The 15,644-nt window shown below is 35.1% G+C and overlaps 1 protein-coding gene across 1 annotated transcript; it reads right to left on the reverse strand.

Annotated features, from left to right (window-relative positions):
- Positions 1 to 240: 240 nt before the first annotated feature.
- IL22RA2 (interleukin 22 receptor subunit alpha 2) lies at positions 241 to 15,170 on the reverse strand. Its single transcript, XM_051993535.1, has 6 exons — positions 15,067 to 15,170; positions 12,226 to 12,361; positions 6,019 to 6,197; positions 2,118 to 2,287; positions 1,340 to 1,490; positions 241 to 695 (listed from the first exon to the last, which is right to left on the reverse strand). The coding sequence occupies exons 1-6, from the start codon at positions 15,167 to 15,169 to the stop codon at positions 655 to 657; spliced, it is 780 nt and encodes a 259-aa protein (XP_051849495.1). The 5' UTR covers position 15,170; the 3' UTR covers positions 241 to 654.
- Between the last annotated feature and the right edge of the window lie 474 nt (positions 15,171 to 15,644).

The raw sequence follows: 15,644 nt of genomic DNA on the forward strand, positions 1-15,644 counted from the left end.
GGACATTATTGAAATTCAGTGCATGTAACTGGGAAAAACCATTAAGAACTGTGACTAAAGGACAACTTCCAGAGTAATCCTAAATCATCAGGAAGGTATCTAGAACTGGTAATAGGACTGATGTTCCTCAAAGCATTTCAGTTATATATTCCTCAAAGCATTTCAGTTATATATACTAGGACATCATCATCATCATCATCATCATTGTCATATTATCATCACCAACATAGTGCTAGTTATGCAAAGTTCATTTTGCATCAATTCATGTAATTCTTTCCAGGTTTTTCTGAAGTCTGCTTGTCATTTCTTATAACACAATAATATCCCATCAATTATATATTATAGTTTCAGTTCCAGTTCTTAACTACCACAAAAAGACTGCTATAATTTTTTGCACAAAGAGCTCCTTTCACCCCTTTTTTTTGAAAACATGACAACATTTTGAAGACAAGAGCTATTAAAAAGATTTTTCAGGATAATGACAAACAACTGTTTCTTTCATATTTTCATTCCTATATTTTTTAGCAATTAAGAGAAACATTTATAAGGACAGACAAGTTATATTTTTGCATTTTGCTTGATTATTTCTTCCAGGCTTTTGTAACCACCATCTTTAAATCTGAACAATTTTTAGGAATACCACATTCCATCAATTTATGTGCTGTTGGCCTTTCTGAGAGGACCATCTTCTGTATCTTTGAAAAAAGAAAGGAAATATTTATTAGTTCTCTAAATCCATATTTTTGGTGCCTTACACAGAAGATTCAAGAAAATTGTTCCTATTTTTTGCTCTTTGAGATGCTAGTTCAGAGGCCAAATTTCTATTATTTAAAAGAAACATCATGTAATAGGAAGAGAGTATTTTCAAGTATAGTCCCTAGTATATAAGTAACTCTATTACCATATCTTTCTTTTCCAATAATAAAAATTCTAAGTGGATGGCCTCAGAGTAATCTCCAGTGTTTTGTTTATTCATTCTTCCATCCACTAATCATAATTACTCATAATTTACTCATTATTTATTAAATTCCTATTATTTTTTGGTCTTTAACACTAATTTTAACTTCCTGAAAGGTTCTTCTTAGCAGTAACAAAATCTACAATTATATATATAATTTTAGATACAAGATTTAAGTTATTAAGAATGGTTCACAAGAGTACTTGTTTTTCATCTCCCTTTTCAATTCCAAAACTTTCCCCCTGGTATTAGTACCCCAAATAAAGCTTTGCTCATGAACAATATGTAAAATTTTTTAAAAACTTAAATATTTAATTTTCAAGAAATATGAAACCTTGTACTTAGAACCCAAATCCTCACAATCGTCTCAAATGTGCATACCATTTCTCTGAGTCATGAAGATACAGATTTCAGTGCTCTCACTGCTTCGGTCTAGTTCAGGCAAATATATTTCTGCAACTAAACAGTTGTTGGAACCAGATATCATATCCATTTCAACTTTGTGATTGGTGCCTTCATAAACTTTTTGCTTCTTCATGCAAGAATGATAAAGTAGACAGTAAAATGGATTTCATAAAGACATGTTTTTACTATGATTCTAACAAACAGAACAGACACATGAAATTCACAATCATATAAGAATTTTTAAAAAACACAGGAAAAAAAGGAAATAATTAGATAAAGTCATGGAAAAATCCTAGGCAAAATGTCTTTCCCTGCCAAACTCTCAATGTTAAGATGAGGAAATTATCTTTGGATTTTATGTATAAATGGCCTGGGGAGGGGAAATTATTACAAAAGTAAATACAATTATATCTCTATCAAGCTCAGAGAAAATATCTAGGAAATTTACTCTGAAATTTATCAGTCTTTGGAATTTGGTTAATTTAGGATGATAAGATTTAGAGCTAAGAGGAATTTAGAAATTAATTCAAATCAAAATCTACTCCCTTCCCCAAATCATATATATATATATATATATGAAAAAAATGAAGAAATTCACAAAGAAATATTTGTTGCTGTGTTATGTACTAGATTAGACCTTTTTCTTGGTAATCTTGATAATGTTAAATTGGGAAAAAAGAAGGAAGCCATTTGAATGCTTTATGTTTCTTTACCTGAGGAGAAAGATCAAAGCTTACACATACATTCAACTTACCTTGTCTTGGGAATTATTAGCTACAAACACTCGGTATACCAGCTCATAATAATTTTGTATTGATATGTTTCTTCCTTTTTTACTTTTATATGGTGAACTTGGAGCATAGAGTGTCAACTGCATTGATTTATTGCTTTGTATCACATTGATAGATGGAGGTCCTATTTTTGCTGAAGAAAGAAAAGGAAAATTAGGATATTAGGGAAAACAATGTTTTCACTGTACCTAATTACTTCACTTGGTCAAATTAAAAGCAATGGCCAATTATTATAAAATTCTTGAGAAAGGAATTCACAGGTAGCAATTATTGGTATCACTTTAACAGTAATAGGGATGCCTAATGGTCTTGCTGGGAAGAAGGTTCTGATAGTTCTCATTTCAAAATTACTCCAGAAGGATTTTCAGCTGATCAGAGACTTGTTTTGTTTTGTTTTGTTTTGTTTTGTTTGGAAATGCGAAGTTCAAAACAAAACAAAATTAATAAAATTTCAGTGTAAACAATTTTTTAAAAGTCAAGAGAAATCTGGATGGGGTCTTAAAATTCCAAAATTGCAAAGCCAATTCCTCTATTCTCCTTCTTCTCCCCTAAAGGGAGAAGCCTAAAGGCTCCAGAGTACTTTTTAAATTGTCTTTCAAAGGTACAATTCTGTGTTTTTTCACAAGACTATGGAAAGAAAGCGAAAGTTAAAGATCTTTAGCTTTAGCATTTAAAATGTTTTACAATTAAGGGAGGGCTGGTTACTATATGCCAGGCACTATTTTATACACTAGTAAATAAAGGCAGTGATGAAAAATGCCCTGCTCTCAAGGAGGTTATAGTCTGCAAAGAAAAAAAATGTATATGCATATATGTATGCATATATGAGTTGAACTTTGACTCCAAGGTGTGGAAGTCAAGAGTCAGAAGTGTACTTTTGGCATGGGATAACTTACTGTGCAAAAGACTATAAATGAAAGATGAAGTATTATGTATCAGGAAATAAAAAAGGGATAGTTAGGCTGTATTATAAAGTTCATGAGTAGCTGGATGGAGTAATCGAAAGCGTGATGGACTTGAAATTAGGAAGACCTCAGTTCAGATCTTGTCTCAGACATTTGTTACCTGTGTGACTTTGTTTGCCTCAGTTTCCTTATCTGTAAAAGGAGCTGAAGAAGGAATGGCAAACCATTTTAGTATCTTTGCTACAAAAATCTCAAATAGAGTCATGGAGAGTCAAACATGACTGAAATGGCTGAACAAGAACAAAACAAGAATAAAGTTCATGGAAAGAAGTAATGTATCATATTAGCCTGAAAAGGATGATCAGATCTAGATTTTGAAAGGCTTTAAATACCAGACAATATAGTTTATATTTTATCCCAGAAATAATAGTTTTGGAGTTTGCTAAGTTCCAATGTGATTTGGTCAGAACTGTGTTTGGAAATATTACTTTAATAGCTGTCATTGTTATATGCCTCTGAAACCTGGACAGTATGCCAGTTCCATTCCCAGAAACTGAATTGCTTCCATTTGAATTGTCTTATGAAGATTCTGAAAATCACCTGGCAGGATAAGATGCCAGATGCTGAGGTCCTTTCTTGATCTAAACTGCCAAACAGTTTCACACTTCAGAGAGCACAACTCTGATGGGCTGGCCATATTGTTAGACTGTCAAATGTATGCTTGCCAAAATACTATTTTGTGGAGAGTTCACACAAGGCGTGTACTCCCATGGAGGTTAGAAAACATGATACAAGGATACTCGGATACTCTCAAAGTCTTCCTTATGAGCTCTGGAAATGATTGTGTGACATAGGAGATACTGGCACAGGACTGTCCAGCATGGAATGCTCCCCAAGGTGTTGTACTCTATGAGCAAAGCAAAATTAAAGTAGCTCAAAAGAAAGCACAGATTTAAAGAATCACATGGGCTATTTGTACCTGACTTGTGATAGAGCATTCTGAGATCACATTGTTCTGATCAGCCACAATGGGACACACAGTAACTTGACTCTGACATAGCAATGTCATTTTGTTCCACTTTGAGAATGGACAGCAATCAATCAAAAACAATTACTCTATGGAGGATGAATTGGAGAGACTTGAAAGAGGGAAACTGATTTGGAGGTTATTGAAAAACTCTGAATGAGAGGTAAGGTCAGAACCTAACTAGATTGGTGACCAGTGAGATAAGAGATATATTCCAGAGCTAGGGGTGTGTGTGTGTGGGGGGAATTGATAAGACTTGGTAACAGGTGATATATATGAGCTGAGAGAAAGTGAGGGAGTTGGTGATGAGTTTTTGGTTTCATACCTGACTTATCTACTCAAGTCATTACAATGTTAAAGTACATAATAATCATAAAATTAAAAGGGATTCTGTATGGTTGATATTTCAGCCATCCAAAAGACTGAGTTCTTGATCCCAGCAAATTGATCTTGAGAGAAGGGTAAATAGCTTTTCTTGATATTCATTAATTCTTCAAGAATACACTGTTTTGTTGCTATCCATAATGTGTCTTTTGATGTAGATAATAATCCCTCCAGATCTATCAGTTGGGCTTCAAGAAAAGCTGTGTCAAGTTATTAGCAGACACCCTGTGTTCCAGAGCGAAGATGCAAGCATGGGATTATAAATTTAGAGCTAAAAGGGACCAGAGAAGCTATTTAGCTCAATCTTCTCATTTTGTTGTCATTTTTATTCAATCATTTTTCAGTTGAGTCCAACTTTTCATGACCCTATTTGAAGTTTTCTTGGCAAAGATTTTGGAATGGTTTTGCCATTTCCTTCTCTTGCTCATTTTTACAACGTGAAAACTACAATCAGAGTCATGCAGCTAAAAAGTATTTGAAGACACATTTGAGCTCATGAAGATGAGTCTTCCTGATTCTGAGCCCAAATTCTTGAAAATATAGAAAATTCTTAACAAACACTTATCAATATTCATGCTATATGCTTCCAGTAAAACATAATATTCCCTATTCACATTGACAGGCTTCTTCTACCTCAAAAAGAAACATATACCCCAGATTAGGAACTCTATTTTATTTATACCCTCCAAAGAAATTATTCTTTTTCTAGTGACTATAATTTTGGTTATATTTCTTCTCATCTTTACAAACTGTTGAGTTTCATCATTTTATTCTAAAATGTTTTAGCCACATTTAGATTCTTTTTATTTCATATGTTGATAATTTTGCAAATTTTATTTCTTTAATTCTTTCAATATGTTGATTATTCATTTTAGAGGATTTTATCCAGTTTAGTGGATTTATTATCCATGTTTAGTGTTTTAAAGATTCTAGTGTTGGTTTGTTGGGTTTGTTTTTAGGTGCTTCTGCTTTTATTTTTTGAGCCCATTTTTCTTTTAGTGCTTTTGTGGCTAGGTGGCACAATGGATAGGGCTTAGAATCAAAAAAACCTAAGTTCAAATTCAGCCTCAGACACTTATTATCTATGTGATCCTGAGCCTGCATGTTTTAACCTCTGTCTTCTCCAGTTTCCTCACTTGTAAAATGGAGATATTAATGTTGTGCCACAGTTCTCTTTTATTGTCCTGACTCAGTTTCCCTAATTGTCTTGACTCAGTTTCCCTAATTGTCCTGACTCAGTTTCCTTAATTATCCTGACTCAGTTTCTCTAAATTGTCCTACCTTGGTTTCCCTGAATTGTTCTGCCTCAGTTCCTAATTGTTCTGGTCAATCCTGTAACATTACCCCTCCCTCCTGATCATGATGACCCAGATAAGGAGAAAGATCTTTTATCTTAGACATCATCAGAATATTGGGTGCCTCTCCCCATTCTGTAATCCCAATTATCAGATATCCCTCATGACCCCCCTCACCCTGTCAAAACCAGATTGTTAGTCCCGTGTTCCCACTGTCAGCATTCTGCAGGAATAGCAACAAGAACATACTTACTTTCCCACCATGGGTTAAATCTCTCTGTCTTGCTCCAATTTGTATGGATGCCAGCAGAGACCGCTTTCACTCTTCCATAATAAGGTTCTTGTACATCTGACATTTCATTTGTCAGGTCACAAAAGAGTTCATGAATGCCCCAGCATTCTTCTTTGATATTCCACTGTTTCTCTCCATATCTATAGAAGAAAAAGGGAAAACAACAACAACTACCATTGCAAAGACCTGGATTGTTTTGTTTTTATGCTTGTTTTTTTTCCTAGATGATTGTTGTTTTTCCAAGGCTAATTGAAGCCATTTTGCAAATATCACCTCTGTAGCAACAGCCTGAGATGATTTTTTTTTTTTTTTTTGCTGAGGTAATTAGGGTTAAGTGACTTGCCCAGAGTCACACAGCTGGGAAATGTTAAGTGTCTGAGATCTGACTTGAACTCATGTCCTCCTGAGATGATTCTTAAAGGATTCCTCCTAATATTCAGTCTTGTTGGTATGCTGAATTGACTCAGGCCCACTAAAAGGTTACTTGGACTTCTGTGTTTTAAAGGTTTCGGCTCTTGAGATACAATAGAATATATTCTGGATTTGGAGTGTGGGATGACGGCATTAGCACCCAGGATACCTTAGAATCAGCCAGAGTCAGGATAAGCAAAAGTCCTTAGTCTTTATTCTTGGTCTTTAGGGATAGAAGTGAACAGGATGGAAGCAGAATCTCCGCAACCTCCTTCTTCCTCTTCTACCGCCAAAGTGACCCTGGCTAGTCTTACTCCACCTTCTAGTCCCTCCTACAATCCCCTGTATACACCAATCATTGAGCCAGTACAGGATAGTGGGAAGGGCTATTCCCCAAGCACATGCTCATAGAGTATTTCAAATCGGTAATTAGCCCTAAGTGCTTGAACTGACCTCAATGCAACCACTCAAGAGTTTCAGCCCTCTATAGGAGTGATTGGATCTGGATTCAAAAGTTTGGCACTGTTATTTATGATTTTGGATCTTCAGCAAGCTCTTTAATCTTTCTCAGCCTTGTTTTCTCTTCTATAAAATGAGTGTCTTAAACGAATAAACTTTGAGTTCCCTGCTAGTTCAAAAATGTACAATATTGTTTTCTTTCCTAAACTATGAGAAATAATTTACCAGCTCTTTGTCTAGGGCAAGGAGAAGGGAAGGGAAAGGAAGGAACAAGAATGAACATTTATATTGCCTATTATGTGCCAAGCGCTGTGCTAAATATCTTACAAATATTATATTATTGAATCCTCACAACAATCCTGGGAGGTAAGCACAGTTATCCCCATTTTATAGGTGAAGTTAAGTTATATACTGAGGGTCACATATCTGAGAACAATTTAAACTCAGATCTTCCAGATGCCAGTCCCAATTTTCTATCCACTGTGTCACCTTTTATTTTTGTTCAGTGGTTTCCATGGCAAAGATAGTGGGCTGATTTGCCATTTTCTTCTCCAATTCATTTTACAGAAGAGGAAACAGAGGCAAACAGGATTAAGTGACTTTCCCAGAATTGCACAGCCAGTGTCTGAGGTCAGATTTGAACTGAGAAAGATGACACTTTCTGACTTCAAGCCCAGTACGCTACACTATATGACTCCCTGTGCCATTTAGCTGCCTTATTCAGCTATGAAAATAACAGGTGGAGAGAATGAAAAGAGTAAATGACTTTTTTCCAATTCACGAATACTTCAGAGACACACTGTTTTGTTTCTATTCACAACCTGTCTTTTGATGTAGATAATAATCCCTCTGGATCTCTTATTAGTTGGGCTTCAAGAAAAGCTGTGTCAAGATATTAGGAGATCCCTTGTTTTCCAGAGCTAAGTCCCTGCAAGCAAGCTGTGTCCTGAGATTGGCATATCAACAGAAATTTGGATTCTGGACTATCTCACCTTTGGCAGAGTGTATTGCTTTGATCAGCAACCATGTGTTTCCTGAGGTATTATGACACAATCACAATCTCTTTACTGTAACTGCCACATGGACCATACTGCACACCTATTCCCAGCATGCTAACTCTTGGAGATTGTTCTGTTCCCACAGGACCCAGTAACACTTGCATTGTCCATGCACAAATCTGTGTGGGTGGTACTCAAGACCTAAGCATGATTGTGTCATGGTCCAGCCCACTTGTGATTTTTTTTTAAGATATATAAACCCTGCTTTTCCCCCACCATGCAAAGCCTTTCTTCTCAAGAGACTAAGGCTTCCATCTGTAAGCATTTTCCTCTCTGAAATTAATTAAATAAACTTTTGCTTAATCCCTGACTTTTCTGTCACTACTTTGCACTGCTTGGATTCCATTAGAATTAGAGGCATGTTCCAGTCTTTTTGACAGCTATAATCAAATATTGTCTTTTTAGCTAGCTTAGAAATTATCCTTTTCTCCAAAGTTATCTAGATTGGTCCTTGGATAGCAAATAGACTCTCTTCGAAGGCTGATGAAAAAAATGAATATTTCTGTCATCATAAATGTTGAGTACTAAAATAAATCAATCTTATAATTGGAGGAAAAGGCTTCTTTAAATAAGATAAAGAGGATCTCCAGACTGGGACACTGCTATGCATCTGAGTATATGAATATTCACCAAGAAAATGTTTTATACTTTCTGGGGGAGAAGGGAGGAAAGGAATGGATCATGTGAGGAGGAAAGACTGATCAGGAGCTTCTAACCACCTTTGGCAATCTGAGCAAGAAAACCTACTTCATTTTGATGGTCTTTACCCAGGACAATCCAATTTGCCCCAAATCTTAATGAGGGGACAAGGATACTTGGAGTCACCTTCAAGTAACTGTGGCTAGCATAAGTTATTTCTGGTCATAACTAACGGGTGGAGCTCACTCCAAACTTAAATGCACCTTAAATGACTTAAAAGCAGGAGTGGAATGACATTCCTAGGATTCTTTTGAAGGAGAGGCTACTCATAAACTATGACCTTTTCACAGTGATGAGAATATTATTACATTTGATATTAACAATATTAAAATTAATTTTAGGGTCCATATACACTTACATGTGTACCCTGAGCAAGTCACTTAATCTTGCTTGCTTCAGTTTGCTCATCAGTAAAATGAGCTGGAGAAGGAAATGGCAAAACCACTCCAGGATCTTTGCCAAGAAAACTCCAAATGTTCTCATAAAGAGTTGGACACAACTCAAACAGCTCAGTAACAATAACTATCTCAAAGAGCTTTTTTTTTTTTTTTTTGCTGGTGCAAAACCCAGTCTCATCTTAACATTACTATTAGCTATCAAAATTTAACTGTGGTAAGAGCACAGAGAAAAAGGTAACAAGTTTCTCAAAATGAGGGATCCTGATACTCTTTTAGTTAGTCCATGAGGTCAAAATTACAACAGCCCCTTATTTAAATTCAACTCACCAACAAATCAAGGCATACCCATTACCTGCTATTTATACCCACTTTGTGATATCAATGATTGTTTTAGAAAACGAAGCCTTAACAGCAATTTCATAATAATGCTAAGATATCTTAATTTCTAATATGGTAAATATCAATAGATATAGCCCACATAAACAAAAGCTCTTTAGTGGGAAGACGACTTCAGTGATTTATTTGTAAAGAATACAAACAAGTCTTGAGATGAAAAATTTTGGGAAATACTGGCATAGAATATGGCAAATAATCAGATTGCTTAGGGGCAGGGAGTGTGTATGGGAGAAACCAGATAACAGAGTGATTTTTATTCAGTGAACAGTAAGGAGATGCTGAAATCTTTTTTAATATGTGTTAACTGCTATTAAGGAAGAGCTATCTCTGATAATGGTAGTAAGATGAATTGGAAGGAGAAATTCTAGGTGGGGAAGCCAGTTCTAAGACAGTTGCAATAAATAGCTCATGAGTGAAGTAGTGAGAAAGTATGAACACAGTGGGAATGGTATGAGTAAGATATCCCAAGAAATAAACATGGACATATGTGATTGCAAAGTATTTTGATCCTTCAAGGGGTTTCACTGATGTGTTTACTCCATACAATGAGACAGATGGTAAACCTATCATATCTATTCATACTCTGCCTCCATTGGCCATGCCCTCTCATGGATTCTCCACATGGGATCCACCCAATAAAGGTTAGAACCTTCCTCTATGAACTTGAAATCACATGGATATGAATGAATTATATGAACTGTCTACCAGTTTTCTCTTTCTCATCATGTAACTGTTTCGTGTCTTTTTTCTTTCCTGCTTATATATCTGACTGCTTTCTGTGCAAATTTTCATTTAACATGTTAGCGTTCTCACCCCCACTGCATGTTCCTTTGTCTGTCCTCTCTGTGACTCGATTTTTATTCTTTACAGACTTTTTTAGTTGATAAATTTTTATTTAACACAGCAGATAAACATAAATTTGCTATTTAAGCCCGGACAAGCCAGAAACTGATCAGGTTCCATAAGCACATGGCAGGAGTTGGGACGACAACACACAGGTGTGTGTTTGGGCCTCTCCCTGCAGGGACTAATTAAAAGCTTTCTCTTTTTACCTGAAGATGTCTCTGATTAGTAAATTTGGAAAAGCGGGTCTTGTATCTGTCCCACACACCGTGAACCAGTTTGTACAGTCACCTGTAGACTCCTTTAACCTTAATGACCTCCTTCTCCAGTGAATAAAAAACAGCCATCTTAAACTATTGCCCCCAGGTTGGATTGAACTTCTTTAGCAAGGACCCCAAAGCACTAACAGTGTATTTAGAAAACTGAATCTGGGAAACTATAAAAGGCTTTTGTATCCCAACAAATGAAATTTGAATATAGTTGAATGCAAAGTCTTACTGGGCTATTCAACAGTTCTTAACCTGGGATTTATGACATTGTTTTATTAACATTTTGATAACCATATTTCAACATATTTTAATGATCCTATGTATTTTATTTTAAACATTTAAAAGCATTATTCTGAGTAAGGATCCATAGGCTTTACTAAACAGCCAAAAATATTTATGGCACACAGAAAAGTTTTTGATTTCCTAAGTTACAGGAAATGATGATAAACAATGAAGTTTTTTTAAAATAGATTTTTGTTTTCTCTGAAACCAGATTGTTTTGCATTTATGGGTCTGAGGGTGAGAGATAGGGTTAAAGGAGTTTCTAAATTTGAATCACCTCTACAAGGCAGCCTGGAAGATGTCCATTACTTCCTAATCCCTAAGGGAATTTCCAAGTCACTGCTACTCCTGCTGTTTAATTCCTTTACTGCCAGTGAAAAAGGTGAAAGTTTACTAGGGGTTATTCTAGTAAATGTTTAACAACAGGATCTCAGAAAAAGAAAAGCACACTGGACATACCTTTTAAGTTTAGCCTGTGTCCTTATCATTTTCCTTCAATCACTTCCTTACATCTAGAAATCAATGAGACACTCAACCAAGCCTTGATTTGTAATATTTGCTGATTTCTAAGTTATAAGTGCTCACAATGAAAATTTAACAATCAGATCTTGTGCATCAGTTTGAAGTTCTCATGCATTTCTGGTACAGGTAATTAAGCCAAGTCCATTATCCTGTGAGGTATCAATAACTACGTGTATTTGTGTGAGATTTCCAGTGACTGTGACGTTCACAAAGTTTGATCTCCTTGACAACAATCCTGTGATGTCAGGAAATAATAGCAATAAACGCTGACATTTGTTTAGGGCTTTGGGGTTTTATGAAGTGTTTTTCTTCTCTTCCTTATTTGGTCCTCACAATAATTCTGTGAAACAGGTAGTGTGAATATTATTACTTCTGTTTTACAGAGGGGAAAAGTAAGGCTCTTAGAGTATTTTATCCAAGGTCACATGACTAGGAAATGAAAAGTTGAAATTTGAACTCTAGTCTTCTATGTTCAATGGTCTTCAATTGTGACTCATAGAGTTTGCTAACTGACTTATGGTTAAGACTATAGCCGCTAACTTTTTCTGACTTCAGTTTCATTTTACTTAGACTGAGGAAGAATTGTCTTCAGGACCTTTGAATCATGGATTCAGAGCTGGAAAGAGTCCAGAATTCATCAAGTCTGGCCTCCTTTTTTTGCAGATAAGAAAACCAGGACCCCGAGATATTAAAGATTTTGCCTACAGTCATACAGGTAATAAATGATAAAGCTGAGATTTATATCCACACTCTCTCACTCCATACCTATCATTAATTCCTTGGCACTATAGAAAAGGATTTTCTTAGCCAGGCAAAAGTTAGAGTACTTACATTTTATACTGCACGAAATAGACTGTGTTATTGGGGGTGAAAGCGCTTCCAGGATGCCATTGTAAAATATTCTGGAGATTAAATGACTGAAACTCAACCCTCAAGGGCCTCAGAGATTCCTGTACTGGACGGCTTCCTGGAACAAGAAGGAAAGGGAAAAAGCAGCAATAAGAGGTAAGCCAGAAATGGCTTATCTTTTTTTCAGTATATTTTTTATTTTATATTTTCATATTTGTTTATATATTATATATATAAACGGAGGCAAATGGAGTTAAGTAATTTGCCCAGTGTCACACAACTAGTAAGTATCTGAGATCATGTTTGAACTCTAGCTGACTCTAGATGCAGCACTCATTTTTGTGCCATTTTATACATGAGATAATAAGCATAGGGAAGTCACTAGCAGTAAGTAGTAGGTTAATGCTTATATACATATGCATATATATGTTACATCATATTATATTTAGCTTATATTTTTATCAGTATTTTCTTAAGGACCAGAGCTGAGTATCTGTTCTCTACATATGATCCAAGACAAATTGCCCTTCTCAAAGAACTTTGTTTTCAGTCCCTTTCCAGGTAACATAATGTATACTATTATTATTTATAAAATGCATGCAAAGATAGTTTTCAACATTCATCCTTGCAAAATCTTGTGTTTCATATTTTTTTCCTCTCTCTCCTCCCACCCCTTCTCCTATTCAGCAAGTAATCCAATATTTGTTGAACATGTACAATTCTTCTGTAAATACTTCCACCTGTTGCACAAGAAAAATCAGATCAAGAAGGGGAAAAATGAGAAAAAATCAAAAAGCAAGCAAATAACAACAAAAAAGGTGCAAAAAATTATGTTGTGATCCACATTCAGTCTCAACAGTCTTCTTTCTGGATGCAGATAATGCTAGCCATCACAACAAATCTATTGGATTTGGCCTGAATCACCTCATTGTTAAAAAGAGCCAAGTTGTTCAGAGTTGATTATCACATAATCTTGTCTTTGCCATATACAATATTGTCTTGGTTCTATTAGCAGACACTGTGTAACTATGTGACCTTGGCAAGTCATTTAACTTTTCTGTGCCTCAGTTTCCTCATCCATAATTCAGGAATAATAATAGCACCTACCTCTTGGGGTGCTCAAATGAGTTATAATATGTAAAGTATTTTGCAAAATTTAAGGATGTATATAAATGCTAGCACCATCGTTTTGCCCAGCATCAATGTGACTACTTAAAACTTAGCTCTGGCAAATGAAAAGCTACAATATAAACATCAGACATTGTATCTGGCTTGAAGGCACAATGGATAGGGTATTATATGTAGCACTGGGAAAAAAAAAAAAAAAAAAAACTAGGTTCAAATGTTACTTCAAATCCTTCCTAGTTTTGGCAAATCATTTATTATTCTAAGCCCAGTTTGTTTTTCTATTCCCAGCAAAATGGAGAATAAGAAATCCAGGGTGATGCTTAGGTTATGAACCTGAGTGACTGGTAGCATAGTTATGGTGACCTAGAGTGATTGGTATTATAGTTATGGTGACCTAGACAGAATATAGGAGAATTAAGAAGGGAGGTTTGGAGGGTGGGGAAACATAATGAGCTGTTTCTAAATGGTGAATGAATATAATTGGTAAGAAGTTGAAAGTAATCTTATACTTGCTCATTGTCTTTGGTTTTTCCACCAAAACTGCTCAAAGCAGATCTTTCATGATGGACCTTTGAGCTGATGATATTCCCATCTGGAAAAAGAATACTTAGTGTCCCACTCTCCTCCTATTCACCTTACTCCTCCCATTAGGATGCAAACTTCTTGAAGAATGGACTCTGTCATGATTTACTTTGCATATCTACTGTTTAACATAGTTCCTGGCACACAATAGGTGCTTAATAAATGTGTGTTTTTTTAAAAACAAATTAATTAAATCCTGACATCTGTCAATAAAATATGTCTCTATGATTTCAACTCTTTGGTGAGGAGACAGAAGAAATGTTGAAGGCAAATCCTCTTATATATAAACCCTTTGAGAATTACAAATTTTTAGGCTACATTATTCTTTGGCCTTCATTTTTTTCTACAATGCCTAAGATGTTGTTGTTACTGTTGTTGTTTAGTTATTTCAGTCATGTCTTACTCTTTTTGCCTGTGGTGTTTGATAAAAATGATCCTTTTTGTTTTTTATTGCTTCTTCCTTCATATTAAAAGGTAACATAGCTCTTGGGAAAGAATCTGTGACCAAAACAAAGATTATTTTCTCCCCTTGGTTCATCAAAGGATGAGAACTATTTATAACAATTAATAAGCCAAATTTGGAACCTTGAAGAACTGGGTTACCTAGAGGCAAAAGGTGCCTTGGTCTTTTAACATAATCTAAATAATTTATTTCTCTCTCACAACTTGACCCTCTCCTCACTACACGCTAGCACATACAAATAAGACACTCTATAGACAGTTCTACAATTCCAGCAAAAAGACATAACTTAAAGCTTCCCTATAAGTTACTAACATTATAGTTCTACACTATACTTACAGAAACACTTATGAAATTAGTTAAGTGAAAATGCTTTGAGAGAAGTAAAGTTCATTTTAAAATACAAAATTACAAGATATCTAGATATAATTTGCTAGTTAATTTATTAAATAGACATTTAGATGTAACTTCCTATTTTGATTCATCTTAATTTGCTGAATATCTTGATTAAGATAGGATTAAGATTAGGAATAGACCATATAGAGGCACAAAGAAAAGAGCTTGTACTGTTTCCAGAATATCTTTAATGCTCAGTTTATGAAGAGAAAAAAACGATTACTTATAATAATTTTTTAAAAAGTTAGAACACTTACCTCCTCCATAAATCCAAAGGAATTTGATAAGGAAGCTTAGAAAGCAATGTTTAATCATCATGGTCAGACTATGACTATAAGAGAAACAAATAGTCCCTTCCATAAAAATCACCTCCAACCCACTCACTCCAATTCCAGTTCCTTGTATCTAAATAGGTTAAAAAAGGAAGTGATACTAAAAGGAATTTTGTTTTAGACTCTTCCTTCTGTAAGTTCTGCCCCTTTAAAGCTTCATTTTCCTGGTCTTTAAAATGAAAAGGGAGAATTGGAAAGGTGGAGGCAGAGGAACTGTCATTGAATTCTTTCTAGCTTGAAATCTCGTGATCTATGCTGGAAATATCATCTTTTTGTTGATCTGAAAAAAACCCACCTGGGGTGCACACCTGAATTAGTCTAAACTTTTCTAGAAAATAGCTGCTATTTTACTATTCCGCTTCAATCAAATAACTGATTCTTTTGTTCATTTATTGCTCTCTGGTGGCTCTATATCTATTAATCTTATATCTTCACCCTACCCACGTTATAAACAAACTCTCATTCATCATCTTCACCATAGCAATATATATGTTTGTATATGT

The sequence above is a fragment of the Antechinus flavipes genome, chromosome 4 (assembly GCF_016432865.1).
Source record: "Antechinus flavipes isolate AdamAnt ecotype Samford, QLD, Australia chromosome 4, AdamAnt_v2, whole genome shotgun sequence".
NCBI lineage: Eukaryota > Metazoa > Chordata > Mammalia > Dasyuromorphia > Dasyuridae > Antechinus > Antechinus flavipes.